General features: G+C 37.6%; 1 protein-coding gene across 1 annotated transcript; it reads left to right on the top strand.

The window, feature by feature from the left end:
* The first annotated feature begins 6007 nt into the window (after positions 1 to 6007).
* Positions 6008 to 12072, top strand: adssl (adenylosuccinate synthase, like). Its single transcript, XM_077547528.1, has 13 exons — positions 6008 to 6287; positions 6720 to 6822; positions 7720 to 7788; positions 7872 to 7922; positions 7997 to 8063; positions 8181 to 8288; positions 8965 to 9046; positions 9249 to 9375; positions 9463 to 9617; positions 9846 to 9970; positions 10045 to 10142; positions 11094 to 11243; positions 11366 to 12072. The coding sequence occupies exons 1-13, from the start codon at positions 6066 to 6068 to the stop codon at positions 11416 to 11418; spliced, it is 1410 nt and encodes a 469-aa protein (XP_077403654.1). The 5' UTR covers positions 6008 to 6065; the 3' UTR covers positions 11419 to 12072.
* Positions 12073 to 14751: the final 2679 nt, after the last annotated feature.

Raw genomic sequence — 14751 nt, 5'->3', positions numbered from 1 at the left:
ATGATTTTTTTTTATATATATATATATATATAGTACACCAAATCCAACAAATGACAGATTAGACTCTGCTTTTTTGCTCTTTTGTGTTTTTTTTTTTGTTTTTTTACAATCAAAAGTATTTAAAAAGGTAGTGTAGGGGATTGTCCACCACCGCTACACTTGTGTTTACTGATTGCAGTTTAATTTTGACGTTCTTGTAAAAAAAAAAAATGGCGAAAATTTCAAATAAACCAGCGAAATTCTGTTTTGATTGGAATGATGGCTGATATTTAATTCTTAATTTACAAAAGCATAAGTCTCAAAGTAATAACATAAACGCCCAAAAATACAAGAAACACCCGTCAAAAATTGTTTTCTTCCCCAATCAGTGACAAATGTTTCCCGTGGAACCCCAATTAAATACAACCTGCCAACGGCTCAGGTAAACAAACAAAAACCACACTGCCCCCCAGTGGTTGGAGGCAAAGGGCTCCTTCAGATAGGTTGCACAAAATGCAGTGATTTCTCTCATTGACCCGCATAGACTTTATTTAATTTTTTTTTTAAAAAAAGTTTAAACTTGGCCGTTAACAAAAGAATCTTTGTTGAAAAATTACCGTGATTCAAGTTATTTGCATACACCAGTGAATATTGTCCATAACTTATAAATATAAATTGTTCCAAACACAACTATGAATTTTGGCCCCGCAGGTGACTGTTCTTCCGCCATGTTGCAACCTTTATTCAAATGAATGTTCCTCAGCAGCCTGTTTTTGACTTTCAGGCTTTATTTGTGTGGCACATTAATATAGCCATGTGTCTACAAAATTCGGCTTCTACTTTTTAACATGGCATAAGTCATTTTATACTAGTGTTAGCTTTATTTAATATATATAATTCTTATTCTGAACTATACAACATGAGCAGCTAAAGTTAAGTTGAATCAAGTTCATCCAGATGGTGCATTTGTGTTCTTAGTAAAAGCAAAATCCCATTGGATTGATCAAGTATACCGAATAAATTACGTTTTTTTTTGTTTTTTTTCGGAAAAATGACCTCATTGAGAACAGCTCTGATTGGAGTGACGCATGTGACCTGCTCAACAGGTTAATGGTGTTATCTGGTGTAAATGTCATCTGAAATGATGACCATCATTCCAAAGGTGAACGACAGTGATTTATCAGCATCACACATTATTGCTGTGCACATATTCCCTCCCTTCAAGATGTCGGACTCTGCACTCAAGCATTGCCATGCCTTGAACTTAGAGATAAGATAACCCAAGTATATGAATGAATATTTACAAGAATGTGCAAATATGCCTTCACTTTGAAAGAAAACATTTTATATTATATTTGGTTCACTGTTTCGACGATGACTGCGTTGCTCCTAAAGAGACATCCACGCGGAAGACAGAAGCAGTCTCCTGTTTGCTACGATATACATTTAGTTTCATTCTGAATTTCTTGGAGACTTTTATCCGTCGTACCATCTGATAACAACTCAATTTTATTTACCGGGCGCTCATCTGACACGTTTAATATTAATAGTTCAGACACACATTAAACCAGTGCAACTGTAAAAACTTGTGCTGACTCATCATTTTACAGCTTGCACGTTTCGGTCGTTCTCAGCTTTATGGGGTCTGAAAAAGAAACGTATTCTTTCACCGCCTAGCAAACTGGTTTATTATGTGCGCTTTGTAAACTTTTTAGTACATGGGGAATAAATGGTCGATAACAGGCTAGCGATCGCGAACACACTAACTTTAAATGATGATATTTGAGGGAATGAAACTATGAACCAAAAACAGTACAAAATTAGGGAAGAAAGAAGTTGATAAAACTGTTGGAACAGAGAGAGGGTGGTGGTATGCGTGGTGAGCAGAGAACGAATTTGATTCATTCATTTAACGTAGGGTTTTAACCAACAATGTATTAATCGACAAATCTGATTTTTAAAGTGATAGTGTGTCGTGAACTAATATAATAAAACAAACTACATTCGAATTAAGTGCATCTTGATGCACTTGCACTAACTACGGTGCCTCAGAGACCACACTTTGCAAGCCTACCACCAATTAGGCTACTACGTTGGCCAAGTTTGTCTCCTTTAGGTATCTGTAGCAGAAAGATTGTGGCGATACGCAACCTATGTAATATTCTTAGTGATTACTACGATTATATTAAAAAATGTACGTTAATGTGATTTTTACGTTTTTATTTTTTTGCATATTGGTGAAATTGATAGTGTTTTTTTTTTTTAATGAATGAACACTGAAAAAGAATCAAAATATTCTACACACTTGCCCTTTTAAAACAAGTTTTAATTTGCCTCCTTTTTTCGACCCTGAAAAACGGTAACAACGTATGACAAAATAAAAAGCTTTCAATACTTTTTGGTCTTGAGATGAAACATCCAAAGTTTGAATAGGCTAAATTTTGTGGAAAATATGACTCCCAATTCCAAAATAAATTCAAAACGGCGGAATTCCTGTTAGGTTTAGAATATTGCTACAAAAGACTTTTTTTGTAGGTGTTGAGCTGCTCCATATGATATACCTCCTAATTTTTCGTAGGTTAAACTTTGAACAAGGTTACGTTGTTAAAAATCTATAGGGGGCACTACTGAGCCCTTTTAATGAAACTGCACAATATAACCGACAACGATCTAAAAGTTTTTGCCAGGCATTATGTGTGTACTAAGTTTTATTAGTTTTCGCCTCGGTTTACACCCTCAAAAAACAGCACACACAAAAAATGTGCAAACGGTGCATCGCCGCGGCAACAGCGTGTAACAAACAAAAGTTGCTTAATTGTTAATCAATCAACTAATTGTTTCACCTCTAATGTATTATTTTATGTAATGGATTTTTTTTTTTTTTTTTAAAGAACACATTGGTCACAGAATAGATTGCGTTCAACTTTATTGGTTGCACTTTATTATATTTTATATTTGTGGGCGTTCAAGAGCGCACACGAAAACCTATAACGCAGCAAAAATGTGGATCATGAACTTAGCTCACGTGCTAACCTGGCTGTAAAAACAAGCACGTTTGCATCTTGTCGCAAACTTCTACCGAGCTGTGACAGCCCTTAAAATGACTCCTGGTGAACTTGTGAGAGCTTTCAGTCCACTTTTTGACAGCAAGGACAAAGGAGATGTATTTGAAGCCCGGCCCTTCCCTGTGTCCGTCAGCGTGGAATCAGGATGTTGGATTGGGGCAGGGCACAGGGCCTGTTAAATATTGACAGCTGGAGTAATCATTAACCTCCCTCCAACCCATGATCTCTTAAACTGGCGGCACGGCCTGGTTGCCATTCCTGCTCCGCGACGGCTAACTTTCACACCTAAAATGCAGCTCTTGCATCTCCACCTCCACCCTTGTCCATCCTAAACTTGCCCGTTCAATTTCTTCATCTTCTTCTTCTTCCCTCCTGCTTCTCTAACCTGATGTGGCCGAAACTTGCCGCTCCGCTCTAAACTTTGGCCTCATGTGACTAGCTAGGTGAGTACAACTCAAAGTTTTTTTTTTTTAATTTAATTTAATTAATGAGAGCATTTTAAACTCATGTGAACACATCAAATGTGTTTTCTTCACAGGGATTACAAACAACACAAGCAAGTATTATTATTATTATTATTATTATTATTATTATTATTATTATTATTATTATTATTATTATTATTATTATTTAAGTTGAGATGTGAAAACTAACAGCTTTTTTGGTAATATTTTATTTATTTATTTATTTATTTCTCTGGAGAATATTTTATTTAAATACGCTAGGGAGGCCTATGTCTTCTCCATGGGGGAGTTATGAATAAAAAAAAAATTAAAAAAATTGGAGCAAAGAGTATTTGTTAAATTTTTCCAAAATTTTTATTAAGTCAACAAACATGATACATGTCACATGATTTCTAATAGAAGAGATGGAATATAGTAGACAAACATCAGTGTCGAGCAGGAAGTGCAAGACCAGCAACGCGCAGGTTAGACACGCCCGTATATTCACTCACATATTGACAGGCGTCCTCATGATTGCCACCATAAAATGTGTGTTATCTAGTCAAGCTTTGGCCCTTTGGCCGCGCTGTTGCTTGCTTGATGTTTTCTATTTGAGGCAGTAAAATGGGGGAGGAGGAAATTAGCAGGTCAAAGTCACCTACCGGAGGACCATCGTTGGAAAGCAGCAAATCCTGACTTAACCTCAGGGATCTTTGAACTTGGTCCCGAAAGAGCGGCCTGTGGTCCTGGTCATAGATTTGCCTTGATGAGACTTTTGGTGCTGACTGGATGTAACAGCAACTCCATGTGGATGCTGGATCAAGTTCCAGTGGAGGTGCTGTTACTTGCAGAAAGTTACCAAAGACGACGACTGCGATTTACTGTGCGCTAATATGTTCGAAGTGTTTATTCAAAAAGAGTAATGAGGCGCAAGGTGATGACCTATGAATTGACAGCCAGTGTTGATAACGTCTGCCTGTCATTTCTGTAGGCCACTGCTGTGTTTGTCCTTCTGAACGTCTGCATCGTCGTCATCCGTCTATGAATTATGTTTGCAGGGCTGCAAGAGGGGTTGAAGATGTCGTAATGTCATGAATGTCTGTTGACAATTTCTCAATAAAGTTTTAAAGTTATTTTTCTTTCTGAGCATTTACTCGATGTGTGTATGCAGGTTACTCCGAAATTGGAGGACACTTTGTGCATCAATATTTTATATTTTTTATGTTTGAAAAAAAAAAGAAGATAATAAACCATCATATGATGTGTCCAGCTCAAACATTAATGGTACACTTTTTTTTTTAAATTAAATATTTTATTAGCTTTATCATATATTTTGTCCTGTTTGGTGCAACCCTTTCACAGATACTCAATTGCCTGAAAATCCATTAAAAAAATATTAGTCTTGAATAAATCCTTTACAACTAAATAAAGTTAATTTGTATTTGAGTATTAATGCAATTTTACAATTAGTCTAGTTGCTGTTATGCTACTGTCATACTTTTTGCCCAAGACTACATGTTAGCCGTGTTAGTTGCTGTGCTAACTGGTCAAAAACATATTAAGCAAGATAATAAAATAAAGACAACAAATTATAATGTGTCTTTTCCTGATTATGAGCAACAGTTTTACGTTGGTGAGACTGTCACACTCCATGAAAAGATGAAAACTAGCTCACATTTTTTATTTTATTTTTTGCATGGTGTTTGGGGACTGCTGTTTCTCAACCTTTATTGAGCCAAGGCAATAAAAATGTTTTGGTGACATGAATTTAACTTGTGCATTGAGAGACAACTTGCCAACACCATAGCTGCTATTTGAAATATTGAATAAAATGTTTTGGCAATTAAAAGGACGGCATACACAAAATCAAACACAAAATAACATAATATTCAAAATATAACTTGGTCATCAAAAAGGGAGGGACCACAGAAAACAACAGCAATGCAGTACAAACGTTTCAAAAAGAGCCTTTTAATGGCTTTTCTGTTTATTAAAGTGGAGAACACAGCAAGAGCATGCAACATTTCTTAACGCACTGACTGACACTAACTATATCACAGGGACCCTAGATGTTATTTGCAAGTCACTGATAATTCTGATAAAGTATTTATAAATGTCTGAAAATAACAAAAAAACGGAGAGTCGTGTAACATAAAAACAGTTGTATTGCGATAATGACTGGGAATTAAACAGGCAATCATTCAGGTACAGTACATGTATTGAAATAGATCTTTCCCAACTTTAAATTAAATCCAAAGTTACAACATGACTGTGGGATTCATGAATATGGAATATACGACGATTCATCAAAATCAGTTAGCTGCTGGACAGGTTTAAACGTTGTGCATTTTGTACAAGGTCATCAAGTTCAGTCTTTTGACTTGCATTAATTAAGGAGCGATGCGACACATTCAATATGGCGGGCGCGCTTGCGTATTCCAGTTATGGAGGGGTAGCGTGCGATGCTATACTTCTTATACGCAGAATAGTGACATCTAGTGGTAGAACGGAAGAGGAGCACTTCCCGTCAAGAAACGCGCTAAAACGCTATTCCGGTTAACAGAAGGAGGGCAGCAGCATGGCATCCAGTAGCGACATGGCTAATGTTAATGGCCGAGAGAACGGGGAGCCGGTAGTTAAGCGGCAACGAGAAAACCTCACGCCGGAGTTTCCGCTCCGTTCCCCGAAGGAGCCTGCGAACAAAGTGACCGTGGTGCTCGGAGCTCAATGGGGGGACGAGGGCAAAGGAAAAGTTGTGGACTTGCTCGCAATGGATGCTGATATTGTGTGCAGGTGTCAGGTACCAACTACGCTCTTAACTCAACATTGCAATTCGTACACTAACCAAATATGACATTGGCACGTCTTTCGACCTCTAATTAATACGGTAGATTGGTAGAGGCCAGGGAAAGTCGTTTCAGATAAGCAGTGGTTAAATATTCTGGACCTCGTTCAGACGTCCCGGATGTGGGCAAGCTACGTTGCTGCTAGCCTTGTTCAAGGGTAGAATTGAGCCGCCATGCTTGAGTAAAACGTGTTATACACAGTGCTTATCTTTCCAAAAGGTGTCTATTAGTCATGCTGTACAAAGTGTTTCGGCCCGATACGGGTTATGTGAAATGAAATGATGTAACGCTGTCTGCTATCTCTCCGTTGCCAGTTGCGTGGGATGTGGCGTTTACGTACCCTCCGAGATCGGATCTCTAAATAAAATATTTGTTTTTTTCTACAGGGTGGCAACAATGCAGGTCACACAGTGGTCGTGGACTCCGTGGAGTACGACTTTCACCTGCTTCCCAGTGGTGTCCTCAACAAGAAGGCCACCTCCTTTATAGGTATTAGTCCTCTAATACATTGTGGCTTACTTTAATTTAAGATAAACACGGTACAATTTTTTTTTTTTTTAATAAATACAAAAATCCCATGGCTGTCATTGAAATCTAGCACACCCCAATTTAAGATGTGTTGCTGTTATTTTGGCCTATTAGCCATCAATGTTCATTTTCAGTATTTTTAATAGCAATATGACTTTTACTGGAGGTATGAATGAACTGTTTTGTATCATAAAAACTAACAAAGGTTCTGCTTCCTTGCTGCTGTTGAGGTGAGATGATAGCTATTTAATAAATCATTCTCCTCACAGTTAAAGTTCTGGGTTCAAATCTCAGCTCAGGCCCTCCTGTGTGTGTTTTGTCTCTGTGTTCTCCAGCTTCCTTCCACATTCCAAAAAGTATGCATGTTAGCTTAAGTGAGCACTCCGAATTGCACTGCACCGCACCCGTGACCCTAATGAGGGCAAGTGTTATATTGAACGCTGTAATAACAGATTTTTTTGGGTGATATAAACAAATGAGACCAGGATAAATGTATATATAAAAATAAAAAAATAAATCAACATTAATGTGAATTATAGCTTGCAAATCTTCATTGGGGCAAAAAACATTTTAAAGGGAAATCAAGACATGGTTTCATAAATATGCATATCTATCTTATACTGTACTGTGTTACAGAACCTTTGGCCTTTTTTTTTGTTTGTTTCAAACCTTGGCTTTTCATTGGACTAATATGACAGAAAAAAGGTTCTTTATTTTTTGGGGGGGCGGGGGGGTTAAACGGGAAACTTGACAGTGAGTCACAATGCGTTATGCAAAAAGGATAAAATCACAGAAATACATCTGTATTTCTTATAAAAGTAATGGTGTCGTTTTTCAAAATTCCATTTTCTGTTGCAGGCAATGGGGTTGTCGTACACCTCCCAGGGCTGTTTGCAGAGGCACAATCTAACCTGAAGAAAGGCAAAGGTAGTACAAAAGCCAATTGCGTAAATATGGATCTGTCAAATTGTCACATTCAATAAAAAAAATTATTTTATTTTTTCATGTAGGATTACAAGGATGGGAAGAGAGACTGAAGATTTCTGATCGCGCACACATTGGTGAGTATAAATTTCATGTGTAGTCTTGTTAAATGTGAAAGTGTCTTATTGAGGGTCCCTCGGTCCACCTCTAGTGTTCAACTTCCATCAGGCTGTCGATGGCATTCAGGAGCAGCAGCGGCAGCAACAAGAAGGGAAAAAGTAATTTTGCTCATTATTTGAAGTACTGACGCCTGAGTGCGTATCATGTCTGCTGGAGGGAATACTTTCTAAATTGACTTTGTTTAATGAACTGTTGCGTGTTTGTCTTTGCTGCAGTTTGGGAACAACCAAAAAGGGAATAGGACCCGCCTACTCCTCCAAAGCTGCGCGGAACGGCCTGCGTGTCTGTGACCTTGTCTCGGATTTCAAAGTCTTTGAAGACAAGTGAGTTCACTTCTAAAGCAGGGTATATGCATACTGATGTTTCAAATCTTAATTTTTTCAAAGACCCCACACATCACGAGGGGAAAAAAATCGGAACCTGTTTTAGTTCTTACTACTCTGGAGTGCTAGTAGAAGCTAGGATAAATGTTGGCTCGTCTGGTACCTTATTTGCTCTTGCACATTCTGGAGCTGGCAAAACTACTCACTTTGTAATGAAGTACAAGAACAGATATTTGTGTAAATAAATATTCTGACAAATTAAGTGCACTGAACCAACTCATTTAAAGTACAAACTCTGACATGACAAGTTAGCAATAAAAATTGAACGCAAAATGATGAATGGTGCAAGATTATTTCTGACAGGATAAATCATGACTGAACTGGCGTCTTGCATGAGCAAAACAAAGCAACAATACCTAATACCTGAAAATACACATTACTGATATATATATATTTTTTTAAGATTAAAAAAAAAAAACGTAATTTTTTTGCACCAGCATCTGGTGGTTTGTAGGCTGGCACACGATACAACACATTCACAATGAATCATCCATAATTTGCTTTGTAAAATGGCTGCCAGTCCATGGATGAATTTTTCCCTGCATGAATATGAATGAACACATTATTTAAATAGATTTTTTCTTTGTTTATTTTTTTAATTTTTTATTTTTTTTAGGTTCCGCATGTTAGCAGAGCATTTCCTGGCAATGTATCCAAACCTGAATGTGGACATTGAAGGTGAACTAGAGCAGTTAAAGGTGAGAGGTGACGGAATCACACACACACAGACAGGGCTTAATTAAAGTGTTGAACTGTGCCTTTGGTAAACTCAGACTTCAGTTACATCCTTTATTTATACTTAACAATGTATATTACTGCTGTTGATTGGTGATTCCAATCGCATCCTATTTATGTTTCCACACAATGTGGTTGGTTGTTGATTTTTGTCACTCTCTTCAGGGATATGCAGAGCGACTGCGCCCTCTAGTGACAGACGGCGTTTACTTCATGCACAAAGCTCTTACTGGCCCCAGTAAGAAAATCCTGGTGGAGGGGGCAAACGCCGCACTGCTGGATATTGACTTTGGTGAGTGCCAAGAGGATTGGAGATTTAATCGTGCTGACTGATAGATGTTTTTGGCTCCGTAATCTAAATAGACATCTCTCCACTCAGGCACATATCCCTTTGTGACGTCGTCTAACTGCACCGTCGGAGGAGTGTGCACCGGGCTCGGTGTGCCGCCGTCGCACGTTGGAAGGGTGTACGGCGTCGTCAAAGCCTACACCACTCGGGTGGGCGTCGGTGCGTTCCCGACAGAACAGGATAACGTGAGTCATGATGCTTTTAGGGACTTAAAAAAAAAAAAAAAATCTGTGGCAACCCTGTATTAGGCTGTATACAATACAGAGCTATTTTCCTTTCTTAATTAAAAAATGAAATTGAATTAGAGCCCGACCATAAAACAAAGTCAACTCCCAAGTCAATGTTATCGCTGTGTCCTCTAAACTTATCGTTAATTGTCATGATGAAGTTCTTCAATGCATTTGATCCGACAGGAGACGGGGGCTCTTTTACAATCGCGAGGTCACGAGGTTGGCGTGACAACAGGCAGAAAGCGACGCTGCGGCTGGCTGGACTTGATATTGGTCCGATATGCTCACATGGTCAACGGCTTCTCGGCGTAAGCGGGCGTCGTTGCTTTGAAATGTTTCCTGTTCGCTGTCACAACTGAATTTTAAAGCTTTGTATTTGCAGCATCGCCCTGACCAAATTGGACATTCTGGACACCCTGCCGGAGATCAAAGTGGGAGTGGCCTATAATGTTGATGGGGAACCTCTGCCAAGTTTCCCAGGTAAGTGACGGGGCCCTCATGTTGTTGTCTGGACGATTATGTAAAAGTAATCACGAATGTTTGGATTGATATTGAAGCCAAGAGTAATAAACAGGATTATTCATTGATTTTAAAACTTCTATTATATTCAACTAAACTTTAAATACAACTTGAAAGAATAACCAGAAAATAAATTACTAACAAAGTAAAAATAATAATATATTAAAATGATAGTAATTGGAAGCAGTAAATAAAAATAAATACCTGCTATGTACCCGTTGGCCTCTTAGGGGCAGTATGGTGCCGTGCATGCATGGAGATAGACATTAAGAGATAAAGAGTAGAAGAAAAAAGTCGCAATTGAACTTAATTACTATAACTAAATCTCCACAGATTGTCTTCTAGTTTTTTTTATATTACCAGTCTGAATGTTTATCTACAGCATTCATTTGTGAGTATTCGTTATTTGAAGGAACATTTTCCCAGAATTCAATGCTAAGTTTTTATTAGCCTGTCAATGGGGTTTTAAATTAACTATAGTATTAGCGCTGGTGATATTTCTAAAATGATGTCTTGCTAATTTGGCAAATTTTCTGTTAGCCTGCCAGTAGCGTTTTACATTGCGTGCTAGCATTAGCACTGGCGGTACTTCTAAAATGTAAAGTATGCCTTGTATTTAAATACACAATTTTTTTTCAACGCTAAGTTTTTATTAGCCTGTCAATGGGGTTTTAAATTAACTATAGTATTAGCGCTGGTGATATTTCTAAAATGATGTCTTGCTAATTTGGCTAATTTTCTGCTAGCCTGCCAGTAGCGTTTTACATTGCGTGCTAGCATTAGCACTGGCGGTACTTCTAAAATGTAAAGTAAGCCTTTTATTTAAATACACAATTTGAATTTAGTTTGACAGTAAACTCCAACTGCCTGCCTTTTATAAACGTGGATGGTTTTTGGTGTCATGGTGTGCAGCAAACATGGACGTTCTGACGCGCGTCACCGTGGAGTACAAGACCTTCCCCGGTTGGTGCCGCAGCACCGAGGCGGCTCGCAGCTTATCCGAGCTGCCGACGGAGGCGCAAAACTACATTTGTTTCATTGAAAACTTCCTGCAAGTGCCAGGTTAGTAAAAAAAATCTCATTCTGTATCGGCCAAGGAGAGCCACGGGCGCTGGTGCACTCTCAAACCGTTTAGCGGCCAAACGCACAAATACAAAGTGACCTTTCGTTCCCTGTCGTTTCAGTGAAGTGGGTCGGAGTGGGCAAGTCCAGGGAGAGCATGATCAAACTGTACTGATCAGGAGGCGCAGCTGCCGTCTTCCACACTTTGCGGCCAAGACGACGTCACTTTGCCATCATTAGATGTAAACGTCATCGTAACGGAAGTATTTCACCAGCAATGATCAAGTGAAATGTTTCTGCCTCAGTCATCAAGAACCCTTCACAGGTCAACTTGTATTTTCCAGCTGATGTTTTCTGTGTTTTTCGGGTGTCAACTTTTAAATTTGGGTGTTTTACTGTTATGCTCCTTTCTTTCCACAGTGATGAACACTTTTTTTCTTTTCTTTTTTAAAGCTTTGTTTCACATTTACTAGGTTGTTAAAGAGTATATAAGCCTTTTTAACGTGACATTATAGAGTAACAATGCCAACATGCAAAAACTTTGAGAATCTTTTCTTGAACTATTTTAAATACATTTAAATGGTTTGTAACTGTGATTGTTAGTGGATATTGTGCTCATGCTTAGTACAGTAAAAAAAAAAAAAAGCTTATAAATTTCATTAAAAAAAAGAAGCTTTTTTCACGCCACAATTTTGACCAAAAAAAGATGTAAATGTAAACAAAGACTTATAATTGATCTCAATACGTTTCCTATGGCGTCATATTCCCTGTGTTCATGCAAAAGATGTGGCTTACTATTGCCAATAAATGGAAACGTGAACATTTGAAAGTTTCGCTCTTGATTTGAGTTCTATAAAGCTACTTACAGTAAATGAATTATCCTCATCATTCCTCTTCTATATTGCTTACAAGAAGTCTGTAGAATTATTCACCCTTCCAGTATTTTTCTCCCCTTAAACTCTCATGTTGACGTCCTCTGTGTAAAAGCTTTTTGGTGGCCGGAGGAATTGGATTAAACCGTAAAGTGGTTTTCTCTGGAGATCGATGCCGAGGTGTAATGTCGACCAGTCTTTCTAATGCAACCAAGGCCCTACACACACACACACACACACACACACACACACACACACAAATGCCTATTTTGCACACTTAATAGTCTTGCAATAAATATTAGCAATATGTCAAACGTGCGCTTCAGTTTCTTAATTATAGAGTGACTCATATTTAAACTATCAATAGAATAATATAAGCCTATTTTGTTTATCTTTAAAATGTAAAGGGGAGACTACTTAATTTCAGAAGTTTTTTGTTGGCGCAGAGAAAAGCTAACCTTTAAAAAAAAATAAAATTATTAATCCCAAAATTAGTATCCAGTTTTGTAAGTCAATACTACAGGAAAATGGTCTCTTCATGCTTTTTTCTTTCTTTCTTAGTGCACCTTCACTTAAATCGGCAAAGATGCAGACGTTTGCTAACCAATCCATTTTCAGCCTCAAGAAGTCTGCATCATCAAAAATGATGGAAAGGAGAGCGTACAGTTGATGTCTTAATTGAAAATAAAGTGCTCATAATTGCATGCTCGTCAGGGCCTCCCTCCCACTGCCTCTTATTTACCACCATCTTCCTTAGTAAATGTCATGCTTCAACTAACAATTTGAGTTGTTTTAAAAAAGAAAAAAAAGAAAATCCTGTTTAGCTTCTTTCACAGGTGTTTGAGCATCATTTCCCTTCACTGGATGGATTTTAAGCACGAGTGGAGCCGAAGCTAAAACATTGACAAGTAAGGATTTTTTTTTTGCAATTCTTTAATGTGTTCTAATGCAAAATATTAAGAATTTATGACTGCCAAAAGGGATCTTTATAAAACAGTTTATAAGATCTTGCTGTTTTTTCCTGCAGTATTTCTACTAATGTAATTTTCTATTTCAATCAAGCCGTTTCACTGCATATGGACTGTGTTCAGTCTTTGTGAGAAGATGTAGAGACAGACAGTCACTCAAATGCAGACTGAACTCAGGGTAGATAAATGTATTTGTCTTGCACTTGATCTGTTGAGTGCATAAAATAAATCCAATTTAAACAAAGTACTGTGCCAGGATGGACTTCATCATAAATAACATTTTACAACCGCAGTGCTGTACTCGAAAACATTTGCAGACCTAGTTTTTGCGTTCTGTCTTTATGTACAATATGTTATCACATTTATGAGCTTTTATCGCCAATTCATTTTCACAATAAGAGCGATACTCACCGGGCGCAACATTGACATCCTAAATACAATTTTGCTTTTACAAGTGAACGTAAACCCTCACTTTGGTTTAACACCGCCTGAGAGGTTTTCAAATGACGATATGACGTGGTTCTCGTTTACAAAATATTTAATCTAATTTAAATAATTTAATTAATTGCTGTAATGAATACTATTAAACATATCGATTTTATATTTAGCTTTATTTTTGTAATAGAATTTAAAAAAATAAGCTTTTTTTTAATTGTATTTAATTTTTTATTTTTTTGTCGTTCCTCACTCTGCGCTGGCACCGGAGATAATATTTACGGACACCTATTCTTGACACGGAGATGAATTAATTGTGGTCACAATCTAGATAAAATGCTCGTGTGGCCACAAAGTAGCTATAATGTACACGCAAAATACAAATTTGTGGTCATGAAGTAGCTGTGGCGCTGCACTGGACAGCTGGGCAACAAATCAAGTGCTCCTTTTCTAGAAACGAGAAGGTGGAGGTAGAAGCTGAGGCTCAGGACGATGGACAGAGCTAGATATGATTTGATTTTAGGCATTTTGAAAGGACATTTCGAATGTCAGTTTCTGTTGATGGGTGTGCACCATTTGCTTACAGAATTCCAAGTTGTTCATGGGAATGATTGGATGTGGAATGAAACCCACAAATGTGTATTTTGTGCATACATGATGACATATTGGAACCAAGGGACTATGTTGAAGTCAGTTGAGGGGTTTCGTTTTGGCAAAAATATTGATTAGCTCCCATGTTATGGCATACTTACACGTGTTTGTTGTTGGCTTTTAAAAGTTAATTTGGTTTAATTAAAGACTTTTTACGCTTCAGTGGGAAAATTGTCCACGGTCATCACAATCTTACGTGCAAGCTTCTTTTGTCTGAAATGAGAAAATATATCGCTTTTCTAGTATTAGATTTGATTACCTTACCTTGCATGCTAATAAACAAGGGTCTCGAAAAAGGCCGTCCCAGGCGTCCTCATTAATAGCCTACTGGTTGTTAACCACATAGTAGTGTATGAGTCCATTTTGTTCTCCAATGTACAATATTTTTTGATGTACCTTATAAGTTCATAGTTGAACTCCTAAGTACAAATAAGTACTATTTATTAGGGGTGTTAGAAAAAATAGATTTGGCGATATTAAAGCGCGCAATTCTCGAATCAAATTCGATTTGCGGCCAAATCCATTTTTTAAACATCAATTTTTTAATGGGAATATTCAACAAAACGTCTTACTTAGCACAGG

The sequence above is a fragment of the Vanacampus margaritifer genome, chromosome 16 (assembly GCF_051991255.1).
Source record: "Vanacampus margaritifer isolate UIUO_Vmar chromosome 16, RoL_Vmar_1.0, whole genome shotgun sequence".
Classification (NCBI taxonomy): domain Eukaryota; kingdom Metazoa; phylum Chordata; class Actinopteri; order Syngnathiformes; family Syngnathidae; genus Vanacampus; species Vanacampus margaritifer.
Note: the sequence above shows the minus strand (reverse complement) of the source record. Positions and strands in the feature narration are given on the sequence as shown.